General features: G+C 52.8%; 1 protein-coding gene across 1 annotated transcript; it reads right to left on the bottom strand.

Moving 5' to 3' along the window:
- Window positions 1-871: 871 nt before the first annotated feature.
- Window positions 872-3,070, bottom strand: LOC138352838 (uncharacterized). The gene is made up of 2 exons (XM_069305400.1): window positions 2,897-3,070; window positions 872-2,780 (listed from the first exon to the last, which is right to left on the bottom strand). Exons 1-2 carry the CDS (start codon window positions 3,056-3,058, stop codon window positions 2,268-2,270), a joined length of 675 nt encoding a protein of 224 aa, XP_069161501.1. The 5' UTR covers window positions 3,059-3,070; the 3' UTR covers window positions 872-2,267.
- Window positions 3,071-14,373: the final 11,303 nt, after the last annotated feature.

A 14,373-nucleotide genomic window follows, 5' to 3' on the forward strand; every position in this document is an offset into this window, starting at 1 on the left:
TCTGATACCATACTACTTGTGAAGGAGGAAATGTACATGTTTATCTCTCAGAATGTTTGGTAACAGGTTTATTGTTTGTGATGTGTGTCTATGTATGTACTAACACGTTGTACTGAACGGGGTGAGAATAGCTTGAACTACCTCATCCCTTTGTGTGTATTTTACCTCAATAAACTTATTTCAATTTCAATTTCAATTTCACCATGGTCCAGTATGGTAATATCACAACACACCATGGTCCAGTATGGTAATATCACAACACACCATAGACCAGTATGGTAATATCACAACACACCATGGTCCAGTATGGTAATATCACAACACACAATGGTCCAGTATGGTAATATCACAACACACCATGGGCCAGTATGGTAATATCACAACACACCATGGACCAGTATGGTAATATCACAACACACCATGGTCCAGTATGGTAATATCACAACACACCATGGTCCAGTATGGTAATATCACAACACACCATGGACCAGTATGGTAATATCACAACACACCATGGTCCAGTATGGTAATATCACAACACACCATGGTCCAGTATGGTAATATCACAACACACCATGGTCCAGTATGGTAATATCACAACACACCATGGACCAGTATGGTAATATCACAACACACCATGGTACAGTATGGTAATATCACAAAACACCATGGTCCAGTATGGTAATATCACAACACACAATGATCCAGTATGGTAATATCACAACACACCATGGACCAGTATGGTAATATCACAACACACCATGGACCAGTATGGTAATATCACAACACATCATGGTCCAGTATGGTAATATCACAACACACCATGGTCCAGTATGGTAATATCACAACACACCATGGTCCAGGATGGTAATATCACAACACACCATGGACCAGTATGGTAATATCACAACACACCATGGACCAGTATGGTAATATCACAACACACCATGGTCCAGTATGGTAATATCACAACACACCATGGTCCAGTGTGGTAATATCACAACACACCATGGACCAGTATGGTAATATCACAACACACCATGGTCCAGTATAGTAATATCACAACACACCATGGTCCAGTATGGTAATATCACAACACACCATGGTCCAGTATGGTAATATCACAGCACACCATGGACCAGTATGGTAATATCACAGCACACCCGAGTGACAGTGAAATAGCAGTGATAGTGAAGTGATGGTAGTATAGTAGTGGTAGTGAGGTGATGGTGATATGACAGTGATGGTGCGGTGGTGGTACTGTAGCAATGATAGTGATATAACAGTAAATGTAAGGAGGAAATCTATCAGTGTGAGGTGATAATGCGGTGAAAGTGAAATGTTGGTGTAGCAGTGATAGTGTTATGTGATAGTGAACTGTTGGTGATATAACAGTGACAACAGCTGTCATATAGTGACACCAACAATTTGGTGCTCAACATGGTCAGTATATGACCCCAAGTGTGGGGCCTGAGGTGATGGTGATATATAGCGGTGATAGTGAAGCTATAGTGATACAACAATGATAGGTTACAGTACTGAGAAGATATAGCATTGATGGTGATACAGCCGTGATTGTCAGGTATATGATACCAAAGAAAAAATACAAAAGTGTTAAATGCCAGATATAGTGAAGTTATGAGGATATAGTGATAAAGGCGTGTCCTTAAATTACATTGACATCAAAACACGCTGTCAATGGTGATGCAGGAGTGATGGTACAGTGAACTAGTGTGGCAGCACAACACCACAGTAGTGATGATGATGGTACAGTGAACTAGAGTGGCAGCACAACACCACAGTAGTGATGGTGATGGTACGGTGAACTAGAGTGCCAGCACAACACCACAGTAGTGATGGTGGTGGTACAGTGAACTAAAGTGGTAACACAACAACACAGTAGTGATGGTGATGGTACAGTGAACTTGAGTGGCAGCACACCACCACAGTAGTGATGGTGATGGTACAGTGAACTAGAGTGGCAGTACAAAACAACAGTAGTGATGGTGGTGGTACAGTGAACAAGTGTGGCAGCACAACACCACAGTAGTGATGATGGTGGTATAGTGAACTAGAGTGGCAGCACAACACCACAGTAGTGATGGTGGTGGTACAGTGAACTAGAGTGGCAGCACAACAACACAGTAGTGATGGTGATGGTACAGTGAACTAGAGTGGCAGCACAACACCACAGTAGTGATGGTGATGGTACAGTGAACTAGAGTGGCAGCACAACACCACAGTAGTGATGGTGGTGGTACAGTGAACTAGAGTGGCAGTACAACACCACAGTCCACCACAGTCACCTCCGTAATGTCACTGTGGTTGACTGTCGCCCTCACCATATCCAGGCCGCTCACCACATCACCGAAGACATCTGGCAACTGGCCACCATCCTGGCGGTCCCTGGTGATGATGGCGAACTGGGCACTTTTGCGATCCCCCGGCCCACACCAGCACAACACAGTTCCTGCACGGACTGACCTCCGGTACTGCCCCTGGAGGTCAGGCAGCAGTGGGGCTCCTCCCATACCATCATTACTCTCGTAGTCTCCACCCACCACACACTCCCACGGCTGACCCTTGGCCCCCACCTCCAACAGTTTAGTGTTGCAGTAGGTGTGGCCCCGCTGGCCCGTACACAACAACACAAACTGTCTGGCCAGCGGAGTGTCAGGGGTCAGCCGGATGGTGACCCGCCCTCTTGTTGACCCCGCCCACCCGAGGTCAAGGAACGCCAGGGTGCAGGAGGGCTCCAGCACGCCCACAACCTCACTCTCCTGCAGAAAATGAAATAAATCATGCTGATAACTGTACAACAAAATGTTATCATATTAGTTATCAAAACTCAGTAAGTCAGTAATGTCAGTAAGACTAGTTGGTGTAATAAAGTAACCTGGAGGGTGTAGGCATGGGCGGGCGTGGGCTGACGCAGGAGTGGGTGGAGGTACAGCTGTCCGTCTTGTAGAGTTATCTTGGCGGAGCGGCGGCCATCTTGGTCTTCCTGGACGGCCAACACCCGGCCAGCCTCCACCAGCCTCTTGACGGGCTCCCTCATCCTGCGGAGGTCCTCAACCTGTGGACAGTGTCAGCCCCATTATGACCTGTGGTCAGTGCCAGCCCCATTATCACCTGTGGTCAATGTCAGCACCATTATCACCTGTGGTCAGTGTCAGCCCCATTATCACCTGTGGTCAGTGTCAGCCCCATTATCACTTGTGGTCAGTGTCAGCCCCATTATCACCTGTGGTCAGTGTCAGCCCTATTATCACCTGTGGTCAGTGTCAGCCCCATTATCTCCTGTGGGCAGTATCAGCCCCATTATCTCCTGTGGGCAGTGTCAGCGCCACTATCCAGCCCACCTCTACTGGCAGGGGGTTGGTGTTGGACCTGTAGCTCTTGCCCCCCTCTACTGGCAGGGGGTTGGTGCTGGAGCTGTAGCTCCTGCCCTCCCTCTACTGGCAGGGGGTTGGTGCTGGACCTGTAGCTCCAGCCCCCCCCTCTACTGGCAGGGGGTTGGTGCTGGACCTGTAGCTCCTGCCCCCCTCTACTGGCAGGGGGGTTGGTGTTGGACCTGTAGCTCCAGCCCTCCCTCTACTGGCAGGGGGTTGGTGTTGGACCTGTAGCTCCTGCCCCCCTCTACTGGCAGGGGGTTGGTGCTGGACCTGTAGCTCCAGCCCTCCCTCTACTGGCAGGGGGTTGGAGCTGGACCTGTAGCTCCAGCCCCCCCCCCTCTACTGGCAGGGGGTTGGTGCTGGACCTGTAGCTCCTGCCCCCCTCTACTGGCAGGGGGTTGGTGTTGGACCTGTAGCTCCAGCCCTCCCTCTACTGGCAGGGGGTTGGTGTTGGACCTGTAGCTCCTGCCCCCTCTACTGGCAGGGGGTTGGTGCTGGACCTGTAGCTCCTGCCCCCCTCTACTGGCAGGGGGTTGGTGCTGGACCTGTAGCTCCTGCCCCCTCTACTGGCAGGGGGTTGGTGCTGGACCTGTAGCTCCAGCCCCCCCTCTACTGGCAGGGGTTGGTGCTGGACCTGTAGCTCCTGCCCCCCTCTACTGGCAAGGGGTTGGTGCTGGACCTGTAGCTCCTGCCCCCCTCTATTGCCAGGGGGTTGGTGCTGGACCTGTAGCTCCAACCCCCCCTCTACTGGCAGGGGGATGGTGCTGGACATGTATCTCCAGCCCCCTCTACTGGCAGGAGGTTGGTGCTGGACCTGTAGCTCCCGCCACCCCCCTCTACTGGCAGGGGGTTGGTGCTGGACCTGTAGCTCCAGCCCCCCTCTACTGGCAGAGGTTGGTGCTGGACCAGTAGCTCCATCCCCCCCCCCTCTACTGGCTGGGGCTTGGTGCTAGGACTGTAGCTCCAGCCCCCCACCTCTACTGGCAGGGGGTTGGTGCTGGACCTGTAGCTACAGCCGCCCCTCTATTGGCAGCGGATTGGTGCTGGACCTGTAGCTCCAGCCCTCTTTCTCTCTACTGGCAGGGGGTTGGTGCTGGACATGTAGCTCCAGCCCCCCTCTACTGACAGGGGGTTGGTGCTGGACCTGTAGTTCCAGCCATCCTCTACTGGCAGGGGTTGGTGCGGGACCAGTAGCTCCAGCCCCACCCTCTACTGGCAGGGGGTTGGTGCTGGACCTGTAGCTCCAGTCCCCCTCTACTGGCAGGGGGTTGGAACTGGACCTGTAGCTCCAGTCCCCCTCTACTGGCAGGGGAATGGTGCTGGACATGTATCTCCAGCCCCCTCTACAGGCAGGAGGTTGGTGCTGGACCTGTAGCTCCAGCCCTCTCTACTGGCAGTGGGTTGGTGCTGGACCTTTAACTCCAGCCCCTCTCTACTGGCAGGGGGGGGGGTTGGTGCTGAACCTATAGCTCCAGCCCCCCTCTACTGGCAGGGGGTTGGTTCTGGACCTGTAGCTCCAGCCTCCTCCACTGGCAAGGGGTTGTTGCTGGACCTGTAGCTACAGCCCGCCCCCTCTACTAGCAGGGGGTTGGTGCTGGGACTGTAGCTGCAGCCCCCCCCCCCCCATCCCTCTACTGGCAGAGGGTTGTTTCTGGACCTGTAGCTCCAGCCCACCTCTACTGGCAGCGGGTTGGTGCTGGACCTGTAGCCCCAGCCCTTTTTCTCTCTACTGGGAGGGGGTTGGTGCTGCATGTGTAGCTCCAACCCCACTTTACTGGCAGGGGTTTGGTGCTAGACCTGTAGCTACAGCCCCTCTACTGGTATGGGGTTAGTGCTGGACCTGTTGCTCCAGCCCCCTCTACTGGCAGGGGGGGGGGAGGTTAGTGCTGGATCTGTAGCTCCAGCCCCCCTCTACTGGCAGGGGGGGGGGGGAGGTTAGTGCTGGATCTGTAGCTCCAACCCCCCTCTACTGGCAGGGGGTTGGTGCTGGACCTGTAGCTACAGCCCCCTCTACTGGCACGGGGTTGGTGCTAGACCTGTAGCTCCAGCCCCCCTCTACTGGCAGGGGTTGGTGCTGGACCTGTAGTTTCAGCCATCCTCTACTGGCAGGGGGTTGGTGCGGGACCTGTAGCTCCTGCCCCGCTCTACTGGCAGGGGGTTGGTGCTGGACCTTTAGCTCCTGCCCCGCTCTACTGGTAGGGGGTTGGTGCTGGACCTGTAGCTCCTGCCCTGCTCTACTGGCAGGGGGTTGGTGCTGGACCTGTAGCTCCAGCCCCCCCTCTACTGGCAGGGGGTTGGTGCTGGAGCTGTAGCTCCAGCCCCCCTCTACTGGCACGGGAATGGTGCTGGACCTGTAACTCCAGCCCCCCTCTACTGGCAGGGGGTTGGTGCTGGACCTGTAGCTCCAGCCCCCCTCTACTGTCTGGGGGTTGATGCTGGACCTGTAGCTGCACCCCCTTCTACTGGCAGGGGGGGTTGTTGCTGGACCTGTAGCTGCAGCCCCCCCTTTTACTGGCAGGGGTTGTTGCTGGACCTGTAGCTACAGCCCCTCCCTCTACTAATAGAGGGTTGTTGCTGGACCTGTATCTGAAGCCCCCCTCTACTGGCAGTGGGTTCGTGCTGGACCGGTAGCTCCAGCCCACCTCTACTGGCAGCGGGTTGGTGCTGGACCTGTAACTCCAGCCCTTTTTCTCTCTACTGGGAGGGGGTTGGTGCTGCATGTGTAGCTCCAACCTCACTCTACTGGCAGGGGTTTGGTGCTAGACCTGTAGCTACAGCCCCCCTCTACTGGTAGGGGGTTAGTGCTGGACCTGTTGCTCCAGCCCCCTTTACTTGCAGGGGTTTGGTGCTGGACCTGTAGCTCCAGCCCCCCCCCCTCTACTGGCAGGGGGTTGGTGCTGGACCTGTAGCTGCAGCCTCTCCTCTACTGGCAGGGGGTTGGTGTCGGACCTGTAGCTGCAGCACCCCCCTCTACTGGCAGGGGGTTGATGCTGGACCTGTAGCTCCAGCCCACCTCTACTGGCAGGGGGTTGGTGCTGGACCTGTAGCTCCAGCCCCCCCTCTACTGGCAGGGGGTTGGTGCTGGATCTGTAGCTCCAGCCCACCTCCACTGGCAGGGGGTTTGTGCTGGACCTGTAGCTGCAGCCCCTCCTCCTCTCTACTGGAAGGGGGTTGGTGCTGAATGTGTAGCTCCAACCCCTCTCTACTGGCAGGGGTTTGTTGCTAGACCTGTTGCTACAGCCCCCCTGTGCTGCCAGGGGGTTGGTGATGGACCTGTTTCTCCAGCCCTCTCAAATGGCAGGGGGGGGGGGGGTTAGTGCTGGACCTGTAGCTCCAGCCCCCACTCTACGGGCAGGGGGTTGGTGCTGGACCTGTAGCTGCAGCTCCCCCTCTACTGGCATGGGGTTGTTGCTGGACCTGTAGCTGCAACCCCCCCCCCCCCACTTCTACTGGCAGGGGGTTGGTACTGGACCTGTAGCTCCAGTCCCTCTCTACTGGCAGGGGGTTGTTGCTGGACCTGTAGCTCCAGCCCCCCTCTACTGGCAGGGGGTTGCTGCTGAACCTGTAGCTCCAGCCCCCCTCTACTGGCAGGGGGTTGTTGCTGGACCTGTAGCTCCAGCCCCCCCTCTACTGGCAGGGGGTTGTTCCTGGACCTGTAGCTGCAGCCCCCCACCTCTACTGGCAGGGGTTGGTGCTGGGCATGTAACTGTAGCCCCCCCTCCCTCTACTGGCAGAGGGTTGTTGCTGGACCTGTAGCTGAAGCCCTATTTCTCTCTACTGGGAGGGGGTTGGTGCTGCATGTGTAGCTCCAACCCCACTCTACTGGCAGGAAGGGGGGGAGGTTAGTGCTGGACCTGTAGCTACAGCCCCCTCTACTGGCACGGGGTTGGTGCTAGACCTGTAGCTACAGCCCCTCTACTGGTAGGGGGTTGGTGCTGGACCTGTTGCTCCAGCCTCCTCTACTGGCAGGGGGGGGGGAGGTTAGTGCTGGATCTGTAGCTCCAGCCCCTCTCTACTGGCAGGAGGGGGGGGAGGTTAGTGCTGGATCTGTAGCTCCAACCCCGCTCTACTGGCAGGGGGTTGGTGCTGGACCTGTAGCTCCAGCCCCCCTCTACTGGCAGGGGGTTGGTGCTGGACCTGTAGCTCCAGCCCCTCTCTACTGGCACGGGAATGGTGCTGGACCTGTAGCTCCAGCCCCCCCTCTACTGCCAGGGGGTTGGTGCTGGACCTTTTGCTCCTGCCCCGCTCTACTGGCAGGGGGTTGGTGCTGGACCTGTAGCTCCAGCCCCCCCTCTACTGGCAGGGGGTTGGTGCTGGACCTGTAGCTCCAGCCCCCCTCTACTGTCAGGGGGTTTATGCTGGACCTGTAGCTGCATCCCCTTCTACTGGCAGGGGGGGTTGTTGCTGGACCTGTAGCTGCAGCCCCCCCCCCCCCCTTTACTGGCAGGGTGTTGGTGCTGGACCTGTAGCTACAGCCTCCCCTCTACTGGGAGGGGGGTTGTTGCTAGACCTGTAGCTGCAGCCCCCCACCTCTACTGGCAGGTGGTTGGTGCTGGACCTGTATCTGAAGCCCCCCTCTACTGGCAGTGGGTTCGAGCTGGACCTGTAGCTCCAGCCCACCTCTACTGTCAGCGGGTTGGTGCTAGACCTGTAGCTCCAGCCCTTTCTCTCTCTACTGGGAGGGGGTTGGTGCTGCGTGTGTAGCTCCAACCTCACTTTACTGGCAGGGGTTTGGTGCTAGACCTGTAGCTCCAGCCCCCTGTACTGCTAGGGGGTTGGTGCTGGACCTGTAGCTCCAGCCCCCTCTACTGGTGAGGGGTTAGTGCTGGACCTGTAGTTCAAGCCATCCTCTACTGGCAGGGGGTTGGTGCAGGACCTGTAGCTCCGGCCCCCCCCCCTCTCTACTGACAGAGGGTTTGTGCTGGACCTGTAGCTCCGGCCCCCACCCTCTACTGGCAGGGGGTTGGTGCTGGACCTGTAGCTACAGCCCCGCTCTGCTGGCAGGGGGTTGGTGCTGGACCTGTAGCTCCTGCCCCGCATTACTGGGAAGGGGTTGGTGCTGGTCCTGTAGCTTTAGCCCCTCTCTACTAGCAGGGGGGTGGTGTTGGACCTGTAGCTCCAGCCCCCCTCTACAGGCAGGGGGTTGGTGCTGGACCTGTAGCTCCAGCCCCCCTCTACAGGCAGGGGGTTAGTGCTGGACCTGTACCTGTACTGTGCCGGTCGGCCGAGCGGACAGCACACTGGGCTTGTGATCCTGTGGTCCTGGGTTCGATCCCAGGCGCCGGCGAGAAACCATGGGCAGAGTTTCTTTCACCCTATGCCCCTGTTACCTAGCAGTAAAATAGGTACCTGGGTGTTAGTCAGCTGTCACGGGCTGCTTCCTGGGGGTGGATGCCTCGTCGAGGACCGGGCCGCGGGACACTAAAGCCCCGAAATCATCTCAACATAACCTCAAGATACCCCAGCCCCCCCTCTACTGGCAGGGGGTTGGTGCTGGACCTGTAGCTCCAGCCCCCCCTCTACTGGCAGGGGGTTGGTGCTGGACCTGTAGCTCCAGCCCCCCCTCTACTGGCAGGGGGTTGGTGCTGGACCTGTAGCTCCAGCCCCCCCTCTACTGGCAGGGGGGTTTTTGCTGGACCTGTAGCTGCAGGAAGGGGGTTGTTGTTGGACCTGTAGTTGCAGCCCCCCCCCCCTCCCACCTCTACTGGCAGGGGGTTGGTGCTGGGCCTGTAGCTGCAGCCTCCTCTCTACTGGCAGGGTGTTGTTGCTGGACCTGTAGCTCCAGCCCCCCCTCTACTGGCAGGGTTTTTTTGCTGGACCTGTAGCTGCAGGAAGGGGGTTGTTGTTGGACCTGTAGTTGCAGCCCCCCCCCCCCCTCCCACCTCTACTGGCAGGGGGTTGGTGCTGGACCTGTAGCTCCAGCCCCCTCTACTGGTGAGGGGTTAGTGCTGGACCTGTAGTTCCAGCCCACCTCTACTGGCAGGGGGTTGGTGCTGGGCCTGTAGCTGCAGCCTCCGCTCTACTGGCAGTGGGTTGGTGCTGGACCTGTAGCTCCAGCCCCGCATTACTGGGAAGGGGTTGGTGCTGGTCTTGTAGCTTTAGCCACTCTCTACTTGCAGGGGGTTGGTGCTGGACCTGTACCTGCAGCCTCTCCTCTACTGGCAGGGGGTTGGTGTTGGACCTGTAGCTGCAGCCCACCTCTACTGGCAGGGGGTTGGTGCTGGAACTGTAGCTCCAGCCCCCCCCCTCTACCTGCAGGGGGTTGGTGCCGGACCTGTAGTTGCAGCCTCTCCTCTACTGGCAGGGGGTTGGTGTTGGACCTGTAGCTGTAGCCCCCCCCCCCTTCTACTGGCAGGGGGTTGGTGCTGGACCTGTAGCTCCAGCCTCATTTACTGGCAGGGGGTTGGTGCTGGACCTGTAGCTCCACCCCCCCCCCTTCTACTGGCAGGGGGTTGGTGCTGGACCTTTAGCTGCAGCCCCCCCCCCCTCTACTGGCAGAGGGGTTGTTGCTGGACCTGTAGCTGCAGTCCCCCACCTCTACTGGAAGGGGGTTGGTGCTGGACCTGTAGCTGCAGCCCCTCCCCCCTCTACTGGCAGGGGGTTGGTGCTGGACCTGTAGCTGCAGCCTCTCCTCTACTGGCAGGGGGTTGGTGCTGAACCTGTAGCTGTAGCCCCCCCCCCCCTCTAGTGGCAGGGGGTGGGTGTTGGACCTGTAGCTGCAGCCCCCCCTCTACTGGCAGGGGGTTGTTGCTGGACCTGTAGCTCAAGCACACCTCTACTGGCAGGGGGTTGTTGCTGGACCTGTAGCTCCAGCCCACCTCTACTGGCAGGGGGTTGGTGCTGGACCTGTAGCTGTAGCCCCCCCCCCCTCTACTGGCAGGGGGTTGGTGTTGTACCTGTAGCTCCAGCCCCTCTCTACTGGCAGGGGGTTGGTGTTGCTCTTCCTCAGCCTAAAGTTTATATATTTGGCAGCTCTTTGGTAATATTCTGGACTCACTCCCAACGATTATTATTGCTCAGTTGGCGAGGTTCCACCAATGTGAACACTACTGAACTGCTAATGAGTTTAAAAGAGGAAATTATTGTTTTAAGGTGATTAATTACCTCAGCTGGGTGTCGAGTAGGATGGTTGTCATTACCACCTAAATAAATAATAGTTAGATGGTGAGGCCACTCTAACGCAGGTGTTAATGTGGAATTATTATAGAAGTTATGAGCTGTTGCTCCTGGTGATCTGAAGATTCTTACCTCAGTATGAGGTATAGGTCTGAGTGTTGTGGGCAATGACTGTGTCCCACGAGTGCTACTTTATACATGAGGTATAAGCAGCAAATAAATTGGTGTGAATTAGGCTAACCTATGTGGTACACTGCCGGTAGACACAATTAATAAATGTGGTTAGTTTAAACTACTTCACACAGTGATTAGTTTTTACTAATTAGTATACATCCATTTCGATAAGGACCATAATGTGGGATATCTGGGGCTTTACTCATATATTCAATTGTTTACTTATTTGATTTAATAAATCGAAGGACCACCCACTTTTGAGAAAAGAGGGAAAACTAATAAAAGTGATCATTAGAATAACACTAGAGAGTCAGTGTCTATGGATAATTATTAAAGGGATAATCACTTGAAATAATGAATGGAATGTATTATTAATTAATTAAAGTCAAAGCCTCAAAGACCTACATTATGGGGGTATTTCTAGAAATTCATATACATCTAGGAACTAGTGTGGTTCGCCACCAGTTCATTGCTGAGTAAATGATATTATAAATCTTAACTACTATAGATTCAAATATGAGAACTCAAATTGTGAATATTAAAGATTATAAATTACTGAGCAGCAGTCAGAGCAAACACATTGATTACCAATCATCATTTCTGGTAATAATCTATTCAATGCAAAGATTCTACAAGAATTATATAATAATCAAATCATGTAAAATAAATTTGTACGAAAAGGGTCTTAGCTTTAAGACGATTTCTATAACATCGTTTCGTCATTCGTCCTCGTGTTCACAGGATCTCCACAAAGAAAGAACTAGAGGTGAATAACACGAATGAATAGAAACAACTTGATGACTCCTCGCATACACGGTTGTATATTAGGTAATCCCGCTATATGACGACAAACTACTCACAAATATATAATCTTGGATGATGCATCAAACGAGAACACGTGGATAAGTAATTATTATTGTTGACTGAGTATCAGCGTAATTCTTGCTGATAAATTCCCAATCACTACCACGTGTCTCGCCACTCTTCAAGCCAGGGATACCTCTCTCCACGACGCGACGGGCTAAACCACAACAATGGCGTCCCTCCTCCTCAACCCGTCTCTCGCATTCACCACAGAAATTATAATCACGAATAATTCTTTTCCGCGTAATTATGGATGTAATACGTTAATGAGAACTGGGTTGCAATTATAGGGATTTAAATATTATCATATTCTCGTTTTATGGTGTCAAAACGAGAAATGGAGAAGATTTTATTTTCTCCATGACATTCGTACGTAACAGAAAGAACTGTTACTACAGAACAGTTTTTAGTTAATAACTCTCGGTTTGAGATTATTGGGAGTTATATTATCTGTAAGTAATTATTACACGGAGTACTGATGATTTTAGAGAACCACATTCAATTCTCTAACCCATTGGTAATAAATGGGTCTAACTGGACATTATCTGACGCAATGTTGCTACTCGACTTCATGAGAATTCTAGCATTAATACACAGATGCAATGGTTAATTTTTGTTGACACTACCGTTAGTCAAATTAGTAACTACTGTAGTTAGTATATAATGATAATGATTTATTATAATACAATAGTAGTTTATTAGTGTTGGAAATTTCCAACAAATGGTGCATGTTCCTGAGGTGGTAAATGGTGCATGTTCCAGAGGTGTTCAATGGTGCATATTCCTGAGGTAGTCAATGGTGCATGTCCTTGAGGTGGTCAATGGTGCCTGTTCCAGTGTTGGTCAATGGCATGTTCCTGAGGTGGTCAATGGAGCCTGTTCCTGAGGTGGTCAACGTGCATGTTCCTAAGTTGGCCAATGGTGCCTGTTCCTGAGGTGGTCAATAGTGCATGTTCCATAGGTAGTCAATGTGCATGTTCCTGAGGTGGTCAATGTGCATGTTCCTTAGGTAGTCAATGTGCATGTTCCTGAAGTGGTCAATGGTGCATGTTCCTTAGGTGTTCATTGGTGCATGTACCTGAGGTGGTCAATGTTGCATATTCTTGAGTTGGTCAATGGCACCTGTACCTGAGGTGGTCAATGGTGCATGTATCTGAGGTGGTCAAAGGTGCATGGTCCTGAAGTGGTCAATGGTGCATGTTCCTGAGGTGATCAATGGTGCATATTCCTGAGGTTGTCAATGGTGCCTGTTGTTGAGGTGGTCAATGATGCATGTTCCATGGGGTGGTCAATGGTGCATATTTCTGAAATTGTCAATGGAAAATATTCCTGAGGTGGTCAATGGTGCATGTTCCTGAGGTGGTCAATGGTACATATTCCTGAGGTGGTCAATGGTGCATGTTCTTGCGGTGGGTAATGTGCATGTTCCTGAGGTGGTCAATGGTGCAAGTTTCTGAGGTGGTCAATGTGCATGTTCTTGATGTGGTCGATGGTGCATGTTCCTGAGGTGGTCAATGGTACGTGATCCTGATATGGTGAATGTGCATGTTTCTGAGGTGGTCAATGGTGCATGTTTCTGAGGTGGTCAATGGTGCCTGTTCCTGAGGTGGTCGATGGTGCATATTCCTGAGGTCGTCGATGTTATGTATTCCAGAAGTGGTCAATGTTGTGTGTTCCTCAGGTGGTCAGTGTCATGTGTTCCTGAGGTGGTCAATGTCATGTGTTCCTGAGGTGGTCAATGTTGTATGTTCCTGAGGTGGTCAGTGTCATGTGTTCCTGAGGTGGTCAATGTTGTGTGTTCCTGAGGTGGTCAATGTCATGTGTTCCTGAGGTGGTCAATGTTGTGTGTTCCTGAGGTGGTCAATGTCATGTGTTCCTGAGGTGGTCAGTGTCATGTGTTCCTGAGGTGGTCAATGCCGCGTGTTCGATTACATCATAAAGCATCAATATTTATTACTTTTTCATCAAGTTACTACAGTTTTCTTTGAGCCTGATTTAGATTATTTTTTTATGAACATACAATTAAAAAAAGTAATTATTGCCCATATAAACATGTGAAGGTAAAAAGCTTTGAATCTTCGCTCTCCCAAAAGTCGTAGTGCAAGGATAGATGTCAGTGGTATTAAATATTTAACATCGGCGAATAAGCAAATTGATTAGATTTTGTAAATGACTTGGTGGAAATCTTACTATTGAAAATGTTCTGCTTATTTCCGTATGGCTTTACTAACTATAGTCGTTATTGCATGATATCAAGGTAATTACACAATTTATGATGATTTGGCTTCATGTAAAATTAGTAGCCCGACATATTTCTGACGGAAGACAGGTGTGGAGGTAGGTGTGGCAGACACCTGCCTCTACTTGCTGCTTGACTGTTACTAATATAGTTCCATGTTGTACAGGGACCAGGCCAGAAGACAGGTGTGGCAGACACCTGCCTCTACCTGATGCGTGGACTGTTTGCCCAGAGCCTGCCAGCTCACCCTCGACAACAAAGGATGTTTATAAGTGTGTGGTATCTCTGCTGCCTGGTCCTGGGCGCTGCCTACACTTGCAACCTTATTGCTATCTTCACCAGTCCCAGATACCCGCAACGCATCGACACTCTCCAGCAGCTGGCTGATAGTGACTACAGGTATAGTGTCATTGTTCCTTACTATACAACACTTGGCTGGCTGATAGTGACTACAGGTATAGTGTCATTGTTCCTTGCTATACAACACCTGGATCTCTGACAGTGACTACAGGTATAGTGTCATTGTTTCTTACTATACAGCACTTAGCTCCCTGATAGTGACTACAGGTATAGTGTCATTGTTTC

The sequence above is a fragment of the Procambarus clarkii genome, chromosome 55 (assembly GCF_040958095.1).
Source record: "Procambarus clarkii isolate CNS0578487 chromosome 55, FALCON_Pclarkii_2.0, whole genome shotgun sequence".
In the NCBI taxonomy this organism is placed as follows: Eukaryota; Metazoa; Arthropoda; class Malacostraca; order Decapoda; family Cambaridae; genus Procambarus; species Procambarus clarkii.